Source organism: Lynx rufus, unplaced genomic scaffold (genome assembly GCF_022079265.1).
Source record: "Lynx rufus isolate CCGP_SWC_20201006 ecotype Redwood Valley unplaced genomic scaffold, mLynRuf1.p SCAF_6, whole genome shotgun sequence".
Classification (NCBI taxonomy): domain Eukaryota; kingdom Metazoa; phylum Chordata; class Mammalia; order Carnivora; family Felidae; genus Lynx; species Lynx rufus.
Window position 1 is genome coordinate 10165955 of NW_025814878.1, and position 16450 is coordinate 10182404.

Below are 16450 nucleotides of genomic sequence, written 5' to 3' on the forward strand. Positions count from 1 at the left end.
TTTTCATTTTTCAGGGGTCGTGTAACGTAACTGACGGACATCAGACTAAAAATCACCTTAAAAATAATTTTTCTTATATTTTGCCACAATCCGTGATAGCACAGTGAAAACATTTGGGCGAACTGGTAATGTTTAGGGCTCAGTCGGTTAAGCGTCTGACTCTTGATTTTGGCTCAGGTCGTGATCTCACGGTTTCTGAGTTCAAGCCCCACACTGGGCTCTGTGCTGACAGTGCGGAGGCCTGCCTGGGATTCCGTCTCTCTCTGCCCCTCCCCTGCTCACACTTATGTGTTCTCTCTCTCTCTCTCTCTTTCAAAATAAATACAACAAACTTAAAAAAATAAAAATAAATGGTAATATCTAGTTTAAAAAAAAGAGGGAGGTGAAGGGATGCCCGAGTGGCTTAGTTGTTTAAGCGTCTGACTCTTTTTTTCAGTTCAGGTCGTGATCTTACAGTTCGTGGGATCGAGCCCCACATCAGGCTCTGTGCCGATGGTGTGGAGCCTGCTTGAGATTCTCTCCCTCCCTCTCTGGCCCTCCCTGCTCATGCTCCCTCTCTCTCCCCCAAAAATAAAGTTAAAAAAATAAACAAATAAAGGAGGAGGAAGGTTTAAAAAAAAAAGGCTTGTTGAAGCCACCCTAAGTCTGAGATAACAAATGCATACATTTTGTAACACTGATATTTTTATCATATATTCGGAGTTTGCAATGACTAGTTGGAATTACTTTCAAACGCCAATGTGAGCTCAGTTTCTGTGAAGCACCCTTAAAGGACCAGGTGATTATATAAACTGCAAAAGCCTCTACCTTTCTATCTTTATTCTCAACCAGGACGAGAGTGAGTTTATACACTACGTATATGAATAAACACAACGGCTATTTCCAAGAAGCTTCCTGGTATCTATAAACTTGACTTGATGAACTCGGTATTTATTTTTCCTGTCTTGACATTTCATTTCAGGAAAGTACAATTCCCACATCTTCCTCTAGGAGTCAGCCAGGGACCATCGCCGAATTAAAGGAACTCAAGGAAGCTGGGAGGAGCCACAAACACGAATTTCCATCAGCTTGTGGTAACACTGTTAGACGGCTGTGATGCATTTTTTGATGTTCACAAAAATTCCTCATTATGCATTTCTTTTACCTAATAGGAATACACAGATTTTGAAAGCTTTAGAGAAAAAAAAATAATAAGAAAAAGCCTTGAAGAAAGAAGTGGAGAGTTTAGCTTAATAATAATCCTGCTTCAATAAAGTAGAAAATTATCATCACATTATAGGGGATGAAGTCTATTAAATAAGTGAATTTTCGTTGCCATTGGGGGCAATATGGTTAAGGCTTGCCCTCCGCAGCAAGGCCTGCGTCTGACTCAGGCTCACTCATGCACTCGCCACGTAAACTTGGGCAGTTCACTTAACGTCCCTGACCTTCTGCTTTTATTTCTCCATAATGGGGTGAGTAAGATCTTTCTTGTAAGGTGGTTTGCTGAGGCCGAACTAAAGACACAAAGCAGTTAGCACACTGTACGTGTGTTCTAGAAGTTGTGGCGGAACAAGTAATGCTTCGATTCTAAAAGGGCCAGGGTCAGGGTCAGGAATTTGGGTACAGAGATGCACCTGCCTTGTGACTGTATTCATCATTTTAACGCACAAAGGGAAACCCCCTGGAACCCACACATCTTGTGTAGGAGAAAGAGGACAGGTATGTCAGCTAGTCTTGCTTTGTAACGGCCTTTCAGAATCCTCCGGCAGTTCTGATTTTCCCAGTTCACCGGTGAACCAGAGGTGGGGCATGTCAAAGACACTGGGTCATTGCTCAGAAGGGCATTCCGAGGCACAGGGCCAGCAACCCACTAACCAACCACGAAGAAAACGCCATCACCTCTCTGCATGAGCTGTACCTTCCAGCTCTCGACACTCCGATGAAATGAGACTCATGCTTAACTCAAAGCACACACCTTTGCACACTCACTTCCTGGGCACAAGATCATTGCTGACAGCCCCTGAGAATGAGCTTCGAGTGCTTTTCAAAATACCCAGAGTGAAATGGACTCTCTTTTCTCCGCAATGTTCATGGTTCTTATTTCCCCCTAGTTCGACTCCCATGGCCGTCATCCCACTTTCTGTTCCACGTCACTCCCGCCCTGCCCAGCAAGGACCATGTCACCATCCGTTGTCACCGCTGACAATGTATTCTCCACCCTTACCTTAACGCCACTTTTTCTCTGACAACCTTTTCCTCCACTCCAGAACAGCGACACACAATCAGAAGCGGCCCCAGGACCTTAGCAGCACGGAGAACTGCTTTGCTTCTAAGGCAGGGGCTCTACAAGTCTCTACTTCAGCTACAGACCTCCGTATTTCCACCTGCCCACCTTTGGCTGCTGTTGTTCCGGTTCCTGGACTCTACAGCCAGCAGTCCTTCAAGCCATGCCCAGTCTCCTGGGTGCCCTCCCTCTCCGCCCAGCCCGGAAATCACGCTCAGTCACCGCACCCATGTGCTGATTAGCACCCACCTTCCCCTGTCCTGTTAACCTTCCCCTGTACTGGCTCTGCTGACCTTCACCTTGGGGAACCCACCTGCGCTATGGTTCCTCAACACTTGTTTCCAAGTTGCTGAGCAGATTTTTAAATTACCTCACCGCACTGATCCACGGTGACCCCCTTCGTTGGGTCTTGGATGCACCCATCCCTGTAGTTATCCCTGCACACGGGACCACCTTCTTAGGAAGTGTTCTGAGCCTTTCCACTTTCCCTCAGGGGCCCAAACCCCCCTGGGCGCCCCCAGCCCCCCAGCCAACAGATGACATCATCGCCAACCCCAGGAAAATCCAACTCTCCTATCTTCACTCAAGTCTGTCTCAAAGGTTCTCTCATTTGTCTTCTTTCTCCCCAAGACCAACCTCGCACCCAGCGCTCCTGATCCCACCCTCCCCGCTCCCCAAAATGGCTCCCAAAGAGCATTCCTCCGCCCATCTTTCTGCTCTCCTTCCCTTTCTCCTTCCCTCCGCCGACAGTCACGTCCACGGCATTCTTCACCTGCACCAAGTGTCTCACTCCTCAAACCGCCGCCTGGTAAGTGTTCTGAACTGTGTTCAAGAAGTCTGTACCCAGTCTGCCTCTTCTCATTTCCGCTTTTTTCCGCCACGCACTGCAGTCTCTCCTTTATCTCTCGGTTGCCAACCCGTGTATCCACTCTTCCGTTGGAGTCTGCCTCGCCCCCTGCAGCCTTGCAGACGGTTGCCCCCTCACGCTCTCTGAGATCCTTTTCTTCCTCTGTCAGCACAGCTTTCTCCTTGGGTTTTCTTAGGGCCTCCCACCTAACCCCTCTTGGTGGTGCTCTAAGTCCCCATGGATGTTGGGATTCCCAGGGCTTCTTTCCTTCACGTGCTTTCATGGGCCATCCTCTCAAAGCTCGGGGCCTCAACCGCTGTCTGTGTCAAGAGAGCCTCCAGGCCCGCAGCTTCCAAGACCTGAATTTCCACCTGGGGCCGACCCGCCTCCTCGCACGCACTTGTGAGAGCTTCTCCTCACTCCCATCCAACTGGTTCCTCTCCTTATCTCAGAACTCCACACCGTCCTCTGGGCTCAACCCCTGACTCATGCTTGACTCCCATCTCTCTCTTTCCTCATGCGCTCAGTGGGTGACAGACCATTGCTCAACCTCTCTGAGAGCTTTTGCACCTGCTCCCCCCCCCCCGCCCCCCGTTGCCGTGGCTCCCCCGAAGGGCCCCTCGTCTCTTTGCTAGACTACTGTGGCGGCTTGCTCATTCTTCTTCCGCCTCCAGTGTCACTTCGTCAACTCATCTGTCACACGGTTTCTAAAGTCATCCTTTCAGAACACAGGGGCCACCCTGCCATCCCTTCCTCCGAAGCGTCCGGTCGTTTCCCACCGCCGATGCACTTGGACTTCTTAGGCCTTCGAGACCTTCAGAGCCCAGCGGACTGCCTTCCGCTTGTCTGGCCTCACCTCCTACTCCATCTCCTGAGGATTCAGCCCTTCTGCCAAGGCACGGTCTGTGAGCTGTGAACATGATGCCCCCATTCACAAGGAAGGCATTTCCTTCCTTTCCTTATTCAACTGTAATTGAACACATTGTCCTTCCACAACACTTGGTTTATACCTCTGTTAATTCTTCCTGTTTAGCAAACAGTTCGTTGTGTGTATAGCTACCTCCCTCATCTACAAACTCCCTCACGGCTGAGTCTGTATTTTCTTTCCCTCAGCATCCCCACAGAACCTCAGCTAGCTCTATTCACAATAGCTGCTTAGTATAGCTTTGAATACTTCTCATAACTGTACTCTACTATTTCTCTAGAAATTTTCTTGTAGTCTTTTCCTTATTTTTTCCTTCCTCAAGCCCCAAAACAAAACAACCACAATAAGAAAAAAAAAAAACTTCCACAATCTCCCTATATGTGAATCTTTTTAAAAAATGTTTATTTATCTTATTTTTGAGAGCGAGAGAGAGTCAGAGCATGAGCGAGGGAGGGGCAGAGAGAGAGGGAGATACAGAATCCAAACCAGGCTCCAGACTCTGAGCTGCCATCACAGAGCCCCACGTGGGGCTTGAACCCACAAACCATGAGACCGTGACCTCAGCCAAAGTCAGATGCTTAACCGACTGAGCCACCCCGGTGGCCCTGTGAATCTTTTTAACATACATAGTTGATCCCATAAATATCCTATCTCCCAATTTTCTTTATTTTAGAGTTGAACATTTATTGCCATCAGGCTGCCTTCTAGGACTTGGATGACCTTACATTTTATTGTTTGTGGACCTCGGCACCTTACCTTAGCTGGGATTTTTGCCGCATGGTTCTCCAGGATCAGTCTCTTCAGGTGCAGAACCCACAGGCGCTTGTCTTGCTGGGATTTGGCCTAGCGGAAGGAAATGCGGACGGTCAGACGACTCACGTCTCCACCACGAACGAGATTCAGACACTCCCATAACCCTCTGACGAGACGGGAAACACACCGTGGGGCCAGAAGGCTCTGGAAAGGCCGGCTGGCCCACGGCGCCCATCGTTTACAAGAGCGAGCCCTGCAGGGAGGGGAGGCCTCTGCTGTTACCTGAACCGTGTGCTGCAGCTTGGGGTTCTTATAGTGGAAGACGCTGAAGCTGAGAGGCTCCTTTGGTATCACTTCCACGAGCATGAGGTTGCCACACTGAGCGGGAGAGCAGAGAGAGGGTGAGGTGCACTTGGAGGAGAATGGGACGAGCGGCCGAAGCCCTTGCCCATGGCCAACATTCAGACCTACCAGGATATGAGCTTTGTACGTAAACGTGTCGTCTCTCTTCTTTGTGATCAGAAGCAGCTTGTCAAAGAGGAAGAGCGTCCGCTCATTCTTGGCCCGCTGGATGCGAAAGGTCCCTTCGAGCACCAGTTCCCCATAGCTGGTCAGGTCTGGCCCTTTCCAGTTAGTGAGCAGACTCTGTATCTCCTGAAAAAGCGACCATTCTGTGTGATTAAACAAGAGATGGGAAGCCACGGAAGAGAGGGAAAGGTCTCCCATTCGCTGAATCTCAAGAGTGGTGTCTGAATATTCTATGACAGGGCCTAATGGGTCTATTTGGTATCCAATGGTGTCTAATGATCCGTGACCTAAATCCACACTTAAAAAAAGATTTTTTTTCAATGTTTATTTTTGAGAGACAGAAATAGAACATGAGTGAGGGAGGGGCAGAGAGAGAGGGAGACACAGAATCGGAAGCAGGCTCCAGGCGCTGAGCTGTCAGCACAGAGCCCGATGCAGGGGTTGAACCCACGAATCAGGAGATGGCGACCTGAGCGAAAGTCGGAAGCTTAACTGACTGAGCCACTCAGGTGCCCTGACCTATATCCACATTTATGGGGGTTGTCACATAAGGGCTAACAGAAATGAATCGAGTTGTTAGTTGCTGAGTTGCCAATTACTTATCTCCGCTCCTTGATAATCCCTCTCCTGTGGCTGATGACAGTAGTTACGTCTCTCAAAAGCTAGGTAAAGAGGCAACTGGCATGTGACCTTCTCAGAGAGCCATCCTTTCCTTGACTTTCTCACCCATATTCTCTGCAGAAAACCTTCAGAGCTATTGCTGTGGAAACCTTTTTCCAGAAACTGAAATCCATACTACATATAAGTAACTCAAAACTAAAGCCTGTGACAAATCACGTAAGAGACATCTTAGAGATTTCCTGATGTTAATCCCATTTATTTGGGGAAAGGAAATTAATTTCATTACCATTATGTTTTTAATGGTGCTCACTAAATATAAATTGAGAGCATGATCCTGAGGTATCTTTGGGATTTTATTGTGCACCCATATCAATGTTCTTTAAGAAAGCTGATTTTTTATTGTTTTGAAAAAATGAACATATTCACAAAGAGCATTTAATTAAGCCGCCCCCAATACAGGACAACCCAAATGTCCATGGGTTGAAAGTGGAAATGGATGGTAATGGAGATAAAAGTCTGAGCCTGAGCCTGATTTAGCAATGTCTGCAGAATGCCAAACAGATTTACAAGGCCTAAAAAAACAGTCATTTAGCCATTTCCGAATATGCAATAGACATTAAGTCCACAAAGCATCTGGATGATGAACTATTAAACCTTTTCTTACTGTTACAAAAAAAAAGACATGACCTGAAAGATTAGAATGTTGCCTTCCCTTGATTTTTGATAGTCTATTGTATCACATCATACTCTGGCTGCCTACAGATGCATCTTACGGTTTTGCTTAAATTTATGGGCTGAATAATGTATCTTTTTTCCTGAGTTTCCACAGATACTCTACACAGCATGGCGTCACTTTGGGCTTTTATGTCTCACTCCAGGGACACGAAGGAGCCTGCCACCAGCCTCTAGACCAACATAACATTTTTTTTAAGTTTATTTATTTTTTTGAGAGAGAGAGAGAGCAGGGGAGAGGCAGAGACAGAGGGAGAGAGAGAGAATCCCAAGCAGACTCCACACTCTCAGTGCAAAGCCCGATGGGAGCTTGAACTCACAAACCGTGAGATCATGACCTGAGCTGAAATCAAGAGTTGGATGCTTAACTGACTGAGCCACCCAGGTGCCCCTAACCTTTTTTTTTTCTTTCATGTTTATTTATTTTGAGAGAGAGCAAGAGGGACGGAGAGAGAGAAACAGCGAGAGAGAGAGAGAGAAAGAACGAATGGGGGAGGGGCAGAGAGAGGCAGAGAGAAAGAATCCCAAGCAGGCTCTGCACTCTCAGCGCAGAGCCCAATGAGAGCTCGAACTCACAAACTGCGAGATCATGACCTGAACTGAAATCAACAGTTGGGCACTTAACCAACTGAGCCACCCAGGCACCCCAACCTTTTATTTTTAAAAAGTGCATTTTTTTATGTGCCTGGGACACGATCCCTGGCTTAGCATTTATCAAAAGTTCCCACAGATTTAGGGTCCAAAATGTTGGTGCTGGAAGGGGTCTACGCAAACCCCTGGTCTGTCTTATTTTAGAAAGGAGGAAACTAACACACAGTAGACAGCCTCCTCCCGAGTAGAACACTGCAAAGGACCTGCTTCCAGACTTAGCTCTCCTTTGTCTGGGTCCCGGCCCCATCACCACCCATGGACCACCTCACAATTCTGCATTAACTAGTGAGAGCGGAAAAGAGGCTGAAAAACCCTTTCAACAGCTCGGAAGAAAGTTGCTTCCAGCAAGAATTACTTCTTTGCCATTAACATAAGGTAAGGAAGGGCTTGGGAGACTCCAATTTTTTATTTAAAAAAAAAAATTTTTTTTTAATGTTTTTATTTATTTTTCAGACAGAGAGAGACAGAGCATGAACAGGAGAAGGGCAGAGAGAGAGGGAGACACAGAATCCAAAGCAGGCTCCAGGCCCTGAGCTGTCAGCACAGAGCCCGACGCGGGGCTTGAACTCACGAACCGTGAGATCATGACCTGAGCCGAAGTCGGACGCTCAACCGACTGAGCCCCCCAGGCGCCTCAAGGGAGACTCCAATTTTTAACTTGGGTTACTGAAGGGGCTCCGAAGCAAACTATTAGTTTAAAAGTTATAAAGTAACTTCTCGTAAACACCGCGTTAAACAGCGATCAGTATTAGCCATGTCCCGATCTTTCTTCAGATGTGATGAAGGCCACGGGTGACATCCAATGCCTGAGCAGCCTTAATACCTGATGTGGAAAGTGATAAGAAGTCAGTGTGCCAGTGGGGCTGCCGTTTCGAGGGTTTACCTGTAGCCGGACCGCGTGTTCGTGTTTCCTCTTCATGTCATTGATGTGCCAGGCCACTCGCTGCATCGTGTCGATAGCATCAAGCACTACATCATAGCCTTCTGTGTCCTTGTCAAGGTGATTTTCTATTTCCTTGGGGGGGAAAAAGGAGCCGGTCATTTTCATTATTTTTCTCCTATCGCCAATGAAACATAGTACCTCTATGACGCGTTCCTCATATATTATTTTTGCCTATTTATTTACACACGAGCAGCATGCCTTAAGAGTTTGAGATAACTTACCAGAAATACCTACAACAAAGCGGTGAGATAGGGACGAAGACGGGGCTAGGAAAACCAGCAATAGAGTAGAATTTCGTGACGAGGAGGATAAAACAAAGCATGATAGAGTCCATTAAGTCTCAGAGATGTTACAGTAGATACAAGAGTTGATATTATAGTTGGAGACTGCCGGGTTTCCTGGTAGCCAATGTAATATAAGAAAAAAGAAAACAGGGGTGCCTGGGTAGCTCGGTCCGTTCAGCGTCTCACTCTTGATTTTGGCTCTGGTCATGATCTCATGGTTCATGAGGTCTGGCCCCATGCTGGGCTCTGTGCTGGCGGTAAGGAGCCTGCTTGGGATTCTCTCTCCCTCTCTCTCTCTGCCCCTCCCCTGCTTGTGTGTGAGCACACACACACACACACTCTCTCTCTCTCTCTCTCTCAAAATAAATAAACATTAAAAAATATTTAAAAAAGAAAAAAAGAAAACATACTTTTTTTTTTTCTCCCAGCGGAAATAAAATGTCTCAAGCAGGATTTCATATGTAACAGAGTCAAACACAGAGCGGCCATTATCTTTAAAAGTACGTCTACAGCAAGGGACTTTTCATGTAGTCAAGGCTTTAAAGCCCAAATGAAGTTCATAAGCACTTAGCACTGAGTTTTGCAATCCCAGGGGCACAAAAGGGCCATGAGCTCTGCTCCAATTCTTTCCAGCACATAAGACATATGTCCCTAGCCTTCTCAAGAGTCTAAGGACAGGGACTATTGTATCATTTATTTAATCTTTTATCTACTCAATAGTAACTACAGAAGAGCTGGGTAGTCAATACATGCTTATTAAGTTGAAGCTCTATTGTTTTACAATGACAACAGTAACCTATATACATACATAAAACAGTAGGGAGATATTATAATTAATTAGATCATTTCTAGGGCATCTATGATATGCATGAACATTAAGTCCAAGGTTGGAGATTGAATCTTATGGTATAACTTATGAAAATTAGTTCCATTATTTTATAGTCCTACCTCATAAATCTCTGTTTACTTTTACTAAATACTCAAGTTTTCCACCTAGCTAAAAAACTGGGAAGGAATTCACATTTTCTTTCTACACTTCAACTCAGCTGTTGGAAAGGTCCTATGAAACCATACCACTAAAATAACAACTCCCAGGTAAGCTTCAGATCAACAGCAAATTAACAAAAAATAATAATTTCTGGGGCACCTGGGTGGCTCAGGTGGTTAAGCGTCTGACTCTTGATTTTGGCTCAGGTCATGAGCTCACAGTTCGTGGGAGTAAACCCCAAGTCTGGTTCTGCTCTGTGGGTGGAGCCTGCTTGGGATTCTCTGTCTCTCTCTCTCTCTCTCTCTCTCTCTCTCTCTCTCAAAATAAGTAAATAAACTTGAAAATGATAATTTCTTCTTCTGGCCTGAGAGGCAATCCTGTTCAAAGACAAACAGACTCAGGAGTACAGAGTGTATTCTTGTGCGGATCTTCATGGATGGCTACACAACTTTGAAGTGACGTAAATGACACAGAAGGAATGCTCTAAATCAACCATCAAAGCAAAAATACTTCAGAGGCAACCGGAAGTTAGTTTTCGATTAATCTAACCACTGTTCTTCTGTACCAACTGCTACAGACTGAATGCCTGTGTCCCCACAAAAGCCACATGTTGAAGCCCTAACCCCCATTGTGCCCGTATTAGGAAGTGGGGCCTTTGGGTGGTGATTAGGTTACGAGAGTGGAGCCCTCATGGATGGGATTAGTGTTCTTATAGTAAAAGGCGAAAGATTTATACGATCTGAAGAGAAACCAGAGTATGGGATTAGTGTTCTTATAAAAGGGATCCCAGGGAGCTCTCTTGCCTCTCTCCACCACGTAAAGAAACAAGGAGCTCGCAGTCTGAACCCAGGACGGGGATATCACCAGAACCTGACCATGTTGGCACCTTGATCCTGGCCTTCTAGCTTCCAGAACCATGAGAAATAAGTTGTTAAGCCCCCCAGGCTATGGTACTTTGTTACAGCAGCCTGAACTAAGATACCAGCTCCTTATTTAGAGGGCAAGGGCCATTTTTCCTATTAATTACCTCTTTGTAAGGACCTTGTTACGTCCGACATGCTTAAGTAACTGCCATCTTAGACGCTGCTTGGCTAGAGGCTATATTTAGAGATTACTGAGATGCACTAGTCTTAAATGCTATATTAGCGCAATCCAGCGGAGATCTATCCTGGGAGAGGTATTATTTATTTGAGAGTTATTTGGACACTGATTTAGCAAATTAATCCTCCTAATCTAAGAGGTCACCAGTATTAGTGTGACAATTAAAGTAATATCCCTGATGTGGCTTCATAGGACACAAGATTCTCCAAACGTGAGCCACCCAGGCAGACAGACAAAGCTGAGAAGTTTCTAGCAAAGTTGGACCATAAGCTTCCTTAAAATTGTAGATGTGTGTGAACTGAGCAAAACTGGAATGATTATCCAAGTGGGAAACCTGGAATCATTTAACAAGAAACATATAAATTGCAGGCATGTTGATACAGGGAAGAGCTCTGGATTAAAATATTTTTAAGAAAAGGTTTTTAATGGAGTACAAAAACAATAAAACAAAAACAATAGCTCATTTTTATGGACTGCCTGTGAGGCACAGTGAACATGGATAACTTACAGGATTTGAACCCAGGCAGGACTGACCCAGTGTCTGACTCCTAACCACTGTGCCATGCCTTCCTCATATGATAAAGGCGATTGAATCCTACTTACTCAGTGGAGATTATTTGCAACAAAACTTTCCCCCAATTTTATCAGCTTCCTTAGAGGGTCAGACATGAGCAAGTGGGAGCTATATCTATGCTTGTTTCTTCTTTTTAAAAAATTTTTTGTTTAACATTTATTCATTTTTGAGAGTGAGAGAGACAGAGCATGAGCGGGGGAAGGGCAGAGAGAGAGGGAGACACAGAATCGGAAGCAGGCTCCAGGCTCTGAGCTATCAGCCCAGAGCCTGACGTGGGGCTCAAACTCATAGACTGTGAGATCATGACCTGAGCCGAAGTCGGACGCTCAACCACTGAGCCACCCAGGCACCCCTCTACCCTTGTTTCTAAAGCCTCCTTGAATTGTGTACAAATAATGGGAAATGAAATAAATACCCTGAAGTGATGCTAAGCCCAGCTCAAGATCACTCATCACACCCCTCATCTGTCTTCTTTTTCAGCCCTTCTCTTTGCTCAGGCAAGAGCCAATCTATGACAGCTCTCCTCCCCCACTGCCTACTGAAGCCAGGCTCGTGGAAATCAAATAAAACACACAAAAAAATCTGTTTTTCGTTAAGATGATAGCTCTCTGCCTGAAACTGTTCACTGCCCGGAGTGAGGTACTCCCAAGCCCTATCAGAATCAGAGCTAAAATGAATCTTTTTGCTTGGCTGGTGTCAATGGGGCTGCGGGCCCAGAATATAAATATCTCTAATTCCTCCAAGCAGATTAGTCAGTTGTAAAGTATGAATGTGGAAAATGTTTCCATATGTCCACAGCCTTTTCTGATATTCCCCCCCGCCCGCCCAACTTAATATATATACGCCAAATCCCCATCCCTTGGAAGGTATTCAAGTGTGGGCAGAAACTTACATGCAAAAGGAGATGATACTTGAGAATCCGCTGAACTGGTTTCAAGAGATAGGAGCCCAGAGGCAGTGAGTGTTTCAAAGTTTCCTGACGTTCCCTGAAGAATTTGGCCAGCATCTTGTTCCGCATGCACTCTGTTAGCACAGCCACTGATCTGCAACGAGAATATATATTTTCACCCGAGTTGTAATGGTAAGATGAGTTATTCAAGTTTTAATGTATTGTTAAGATTATTTATTTACTTTGAGAGAGAGGGAGAGAGAGGATCCCAAGCAGGCTCTGCACGGTCAGCACAGAGCCCGATGCGGGGCCCAAACTCGTGAACTGTGAGATCATGACCTGAGTAGAAACCAAGAGTCAGACGCTTAACTGACTGAACTACCCAGGTACCCCAGGTACTCAAGTTTTAATGGCCAACGTAAGTGTAAATGCCCTAAAACAGGTAGGGTAGCAACAGAGCTACAGCTAGACCAAAGTGCCTCTGGACAAATTAGAAAAAGGTATCTCTTTGGGTGGATGGATTAGAAAAAGGCACTATAGGGGGCTCCTGGCTCAGTTGGTTAAGGGTCCGACTTTGGCTCAGGTCATGATCTCACAGTTCACAAGCTCGAGCCCTGAGTTGGGCTCTGACAGCTCAGAGCCTGGAGCCTGCTTCGGATTCTGTGTCTCCCGATCTCTCTCTCTGCCCGTCTCCTGCTCGTACTCTCTCTCTCTCTCAAAAATAAAAAACATTAAACAAAATTTGTTTTTTTAAAGAAAATGTACCAAGAAAAAGGAGCTCTTTCTTCAGCAGATCCAGCCCCGAGCCGGACATTTGTCACCCCTTTTGCTGGTTGCCTTTGTATCATGTACAAACCGCATGACACTCCCTGCAGATCGTTGGAGGCTGTGGCCCACGGGTTAACCTCCCTTTGAACAGATCCCTCTAATGACAGTTTCTGAAACAGCTAGAGAACCTCCTCTCTTAGCGAGTGTGCCTCCCTCAGTGTACTAGGAAAGCAGGTCAGAGTTCCGTCTGCGTCCCAGCCCCCCAAAAGGCAATTAAGTAGACCCCCCCCAACATCCCAAAGGACTAGTTGAAACAGTGTTCCTACCTTATACATAAAAGCTAGTGGGCTTCTGGAGTCACACACACAAGTAAATTAAAATCTTATGTTCTCATAACTTAGAAGAAAGCAGGTGGAAGTAATTTCAGCCCCTTTCTCCCCAAGTCAGTCATGTTTTCAGGATTCATTTAGAAAATTAGAGCCAAACAACCAAACAAGACTCCTTGGAAGGAAGTGAAATGGAGGTCCGAATCAACCTATTAGAATCACTTTTGTGCCCATCTGCTTTGAGAAGTATCTGTTCAAACGGGTTTATTTCCCACATAAGTGGAGATTTCAAAACTATTCTTTATCACGTAGCCAAGGGTCTTTTCTAAGGTTCTTCAGAGGCAGAACCAGTTGCCCAGTTGCCCTTTGGCCATATGAAGGCCTGAGCTCTTACCCACAGACAGGACACCTGCAACCAATTCTGAGTGCACCAAACTCCAGATTCAGGGCACAGGCAGACATCTGAGGACAATGACCCGACAGGGCCTGCACCCCTCGCCAGGGAAAGGAGGGAGGGCTTGTGTCTCTTCAAGATGAAACTATTGGGGCGTGACTGGTATGAAGAAGGTGGACATCTGTCAAGGGGTGCCGGCGACATTTAATATCCCCAGCTTGGATCCGAAGGGAGAAGAAATGTTGTCAGATGGGCTGAAACCCTCAGCGCTCTTGGCTTGTTAAGACAGGGGAACGGAAACCTGGGGCCTCAGACAGCAAACTGATTGGAGACGAGGGGACAAGAGGAAATCTTTTTCTAGGGATATGAAAACCACACGATTGGGCAAGCGCCGGACGCGCCTGCCTCACTGAGCCTGCCTGTTGAGCATCTCTCTGCTAACGTGTCTCTTTCCTTCGTCAAAGTCAAAGATATAAAATAAGAAAAAAAAGATATATACAAAACCCAGAAAGAAAAAAAAAACACTTCCTCCAGGAAACCGTTCTAAACTCTCCTCAAGGGGACTTACTATTCCTCTTCTTCCTGTACCTTTAGCTTCTAGTACATACCACGAGTCTGGACTCCATTAATTTGTATTCACTCATTTGGTCTTCTCTAACACGCTATTGTGTGATTGCATTTAGTGGAGTTTGAAGCTGAAAGAAACAACATTTGCTAGAAGGCAAGGGATATTAGCTCCTATCTCCAGCCAATACACACGGAACTTGGGACCATGCTCCATGAATGACAGGCTCTTAAAATCTGTGTCCTTGCTCAAATGATTTTGCCTGTCCTCTGACCCTAAAGCAGCCTCATATAGAAAAAGCGGCCTTTATTCTGTACTTTCCTTTCTTACTACTAAGTCAGAAAAATCTTAATATAAACTACCCAAACTACAAATTCAGATGTTATTTCTTTGAATGACATGTTTATGATGAAATTTACACACCCGCCCCCAACAAGCCCCTCTAGCATCTCTCATCCTGATAATTGCGTCCAGAAATGTGCTGATGCTTCACAGTTCGAATGTTGTCCCCACCCCCCTTCCCTTGGTTAGGAGTTTAGTGGAGAAGTTGGGGGCCGATTCTGTGATTTCTCTGGATTGGGGTGTGGTACCATGCCGGTTTTTAGCTTGCGGTCCTCGGGATTTAGTTGGGGCATTCTACAATTTTCTGCTACCTTCAGCACAGAGGTGGAAACAAATACCATAGGAGAGAGGCTTGCTTACGTGAAACTGTGTAAACTGCGTGTGTCTGCTCATAAGGATATGGTGACAAATGTACGAGCTGACATGTGGGTTTTGGTGTTTTTTGTTTGGATTTTAGGGAAACCTGGCCAATGCACAGTTGGGCACTAACCAAATAAACCACTGCAGCACAATACCTTGACCCATGTCTACAGAGGGAGACTAAACTCCTTCAATGGAAAGTATTTGTACATAAATCGCAGTCCCAGGCTTCATGCCTTTTAATCCACACTGGCTTTCTTTTTTTTTTTTCCCTTAAATTTTTCAATTTTTATTTATTTTTGAGAGACAGAGTGTGAGTGGTGGAGGGGCAGAGAGAGGGGGAGACAGAGAGAATCCTAAGCAGGCTCCACACTGTCAGCACAGAGCCCCACGCGGGGCTCCAACTCACGAACCGCGAGGTCATGACCTGAGCCAAAGTCGGACGCTTAACCGACTGAGCCACCCAGGCGCCCCTGTCCAGACTGGCTTTCCGGGGCCACTTCTGAACAGGGTTTCCATTTGTTCTTCCTTGCTGCAGCAGTACTAGGGGCTCAGCCTGCTGGCTTCTCTTCTAGGTGGATCCGGCCAACCACGTCATCCTTAGGGACATGTCTCCACCAAGAGAGGCGACAGGGCACGTAGCTCTTATCTTCCTGGCTCGTCCCCCACGATAACTCCCATCAAGTTCTGCTGATCACGTGGGGAAGTGGCAAAAAGGCACAGGGGTGGGGAGAATCACAAACCTTCAGAAACTTCACAAGGATGTAGTAGCTTTGGGTCTGAGGTTGGGGAAACCTCGATTCGGATTCTAGCGGGGCCACCCGTCAGTTACGTGGCCCTGCGAAGGCAATAAACCTATTGGAGCCTCAGTTTCTCCATCCTTACATTGGGTTGGGGCAGGGGTGATTATGCGCTAGCAATTGTTGAGAACCTATTATGCGCCTGGCACTGTGATGGATGCTTTGCTTTTCTCGAATCCCTTGGCATCTCTGGATTATCATGAAGGTTAAATCCAACAACACGTTGCATTTATAGCACTTAACACAATGATTAGGACTCAATAAATGCTCAGTACAAGTCTTTTGCTGAAAAAAGAAATTCCAACAGTGTGACCCAGGGTCTTCGGTCGGCCTCCCTCACTGAAATGGTCACTCTAGTGTCCATGTGGCGCTCCCTGCACTACCCTCCTGTGTGGCTTCCAGTGTAAACGAAACGAAAGCCAAGATCCAGTGAGATGAGGAGGCCTTTTTACATAGTTCTTAGAAATTATATAGCAAAGATATAACATATTCTATCCCCAGCTAGATTATATAAACTCATTCTCGGCACATCCCAAATTTTTCAAAACACGGCACACGTACAGGAGGGTCAACGGACAAGAATCACAGCCAAACACAACAGGTTTACTTAGGTTTCCACGGAAGGACACCTCGAAACCTTTTTGGTCTCCTTCACGGTCTTTCACACTTTCCCTCCCACTGGCTCTGCTGGGAGTCCCAGAGCTGAATGGATGGATATCCGGGTAGCCCGTAACCCATTGTCAGCACGCTGTGGAGACTCCCCAGGGCACCCAGTGCACGGCCAGGTTCAGGA

At 46.2% G+C, this 16450-nt stretch overlaps 1 protein-coding gene across 1 annotated transcript in view; it reads right to left on the reverse strand.

The window, feature by feature from the left end:
- The window catches only part of PLEKHG1 (pleckstrin homology and RhoGEF domain containing G1), a 99928-nt gene that overhangs the window by 24127 nt on the left and 59351 nt on the right, over window positions 1–16450 (reverse strand). The window contains exons 5-9 of the mRNA XM_047102702.1: window positions 12106–12256; window positions 8207–8338; window positions 5263–5445; window positions 5074–5169; window positions 4795–4881 (exon numbers count right to left, since the gene is read on the reverse strand). Of these exons, the coding sequence (XP_046958658.1) occupies window positions 4795–4881; window positions 5074–5169; window positions 5263–5445; window positions 8207–8338; window positions 12106–12256 (649 nt within the window). The remainder of the gene's footprint in view (window positions 1–4794; window positions 4882–5073; window positions 5170–5262; window positions 5446–8206; window positions 8339–12105; window positions 12257–16450) is intronic.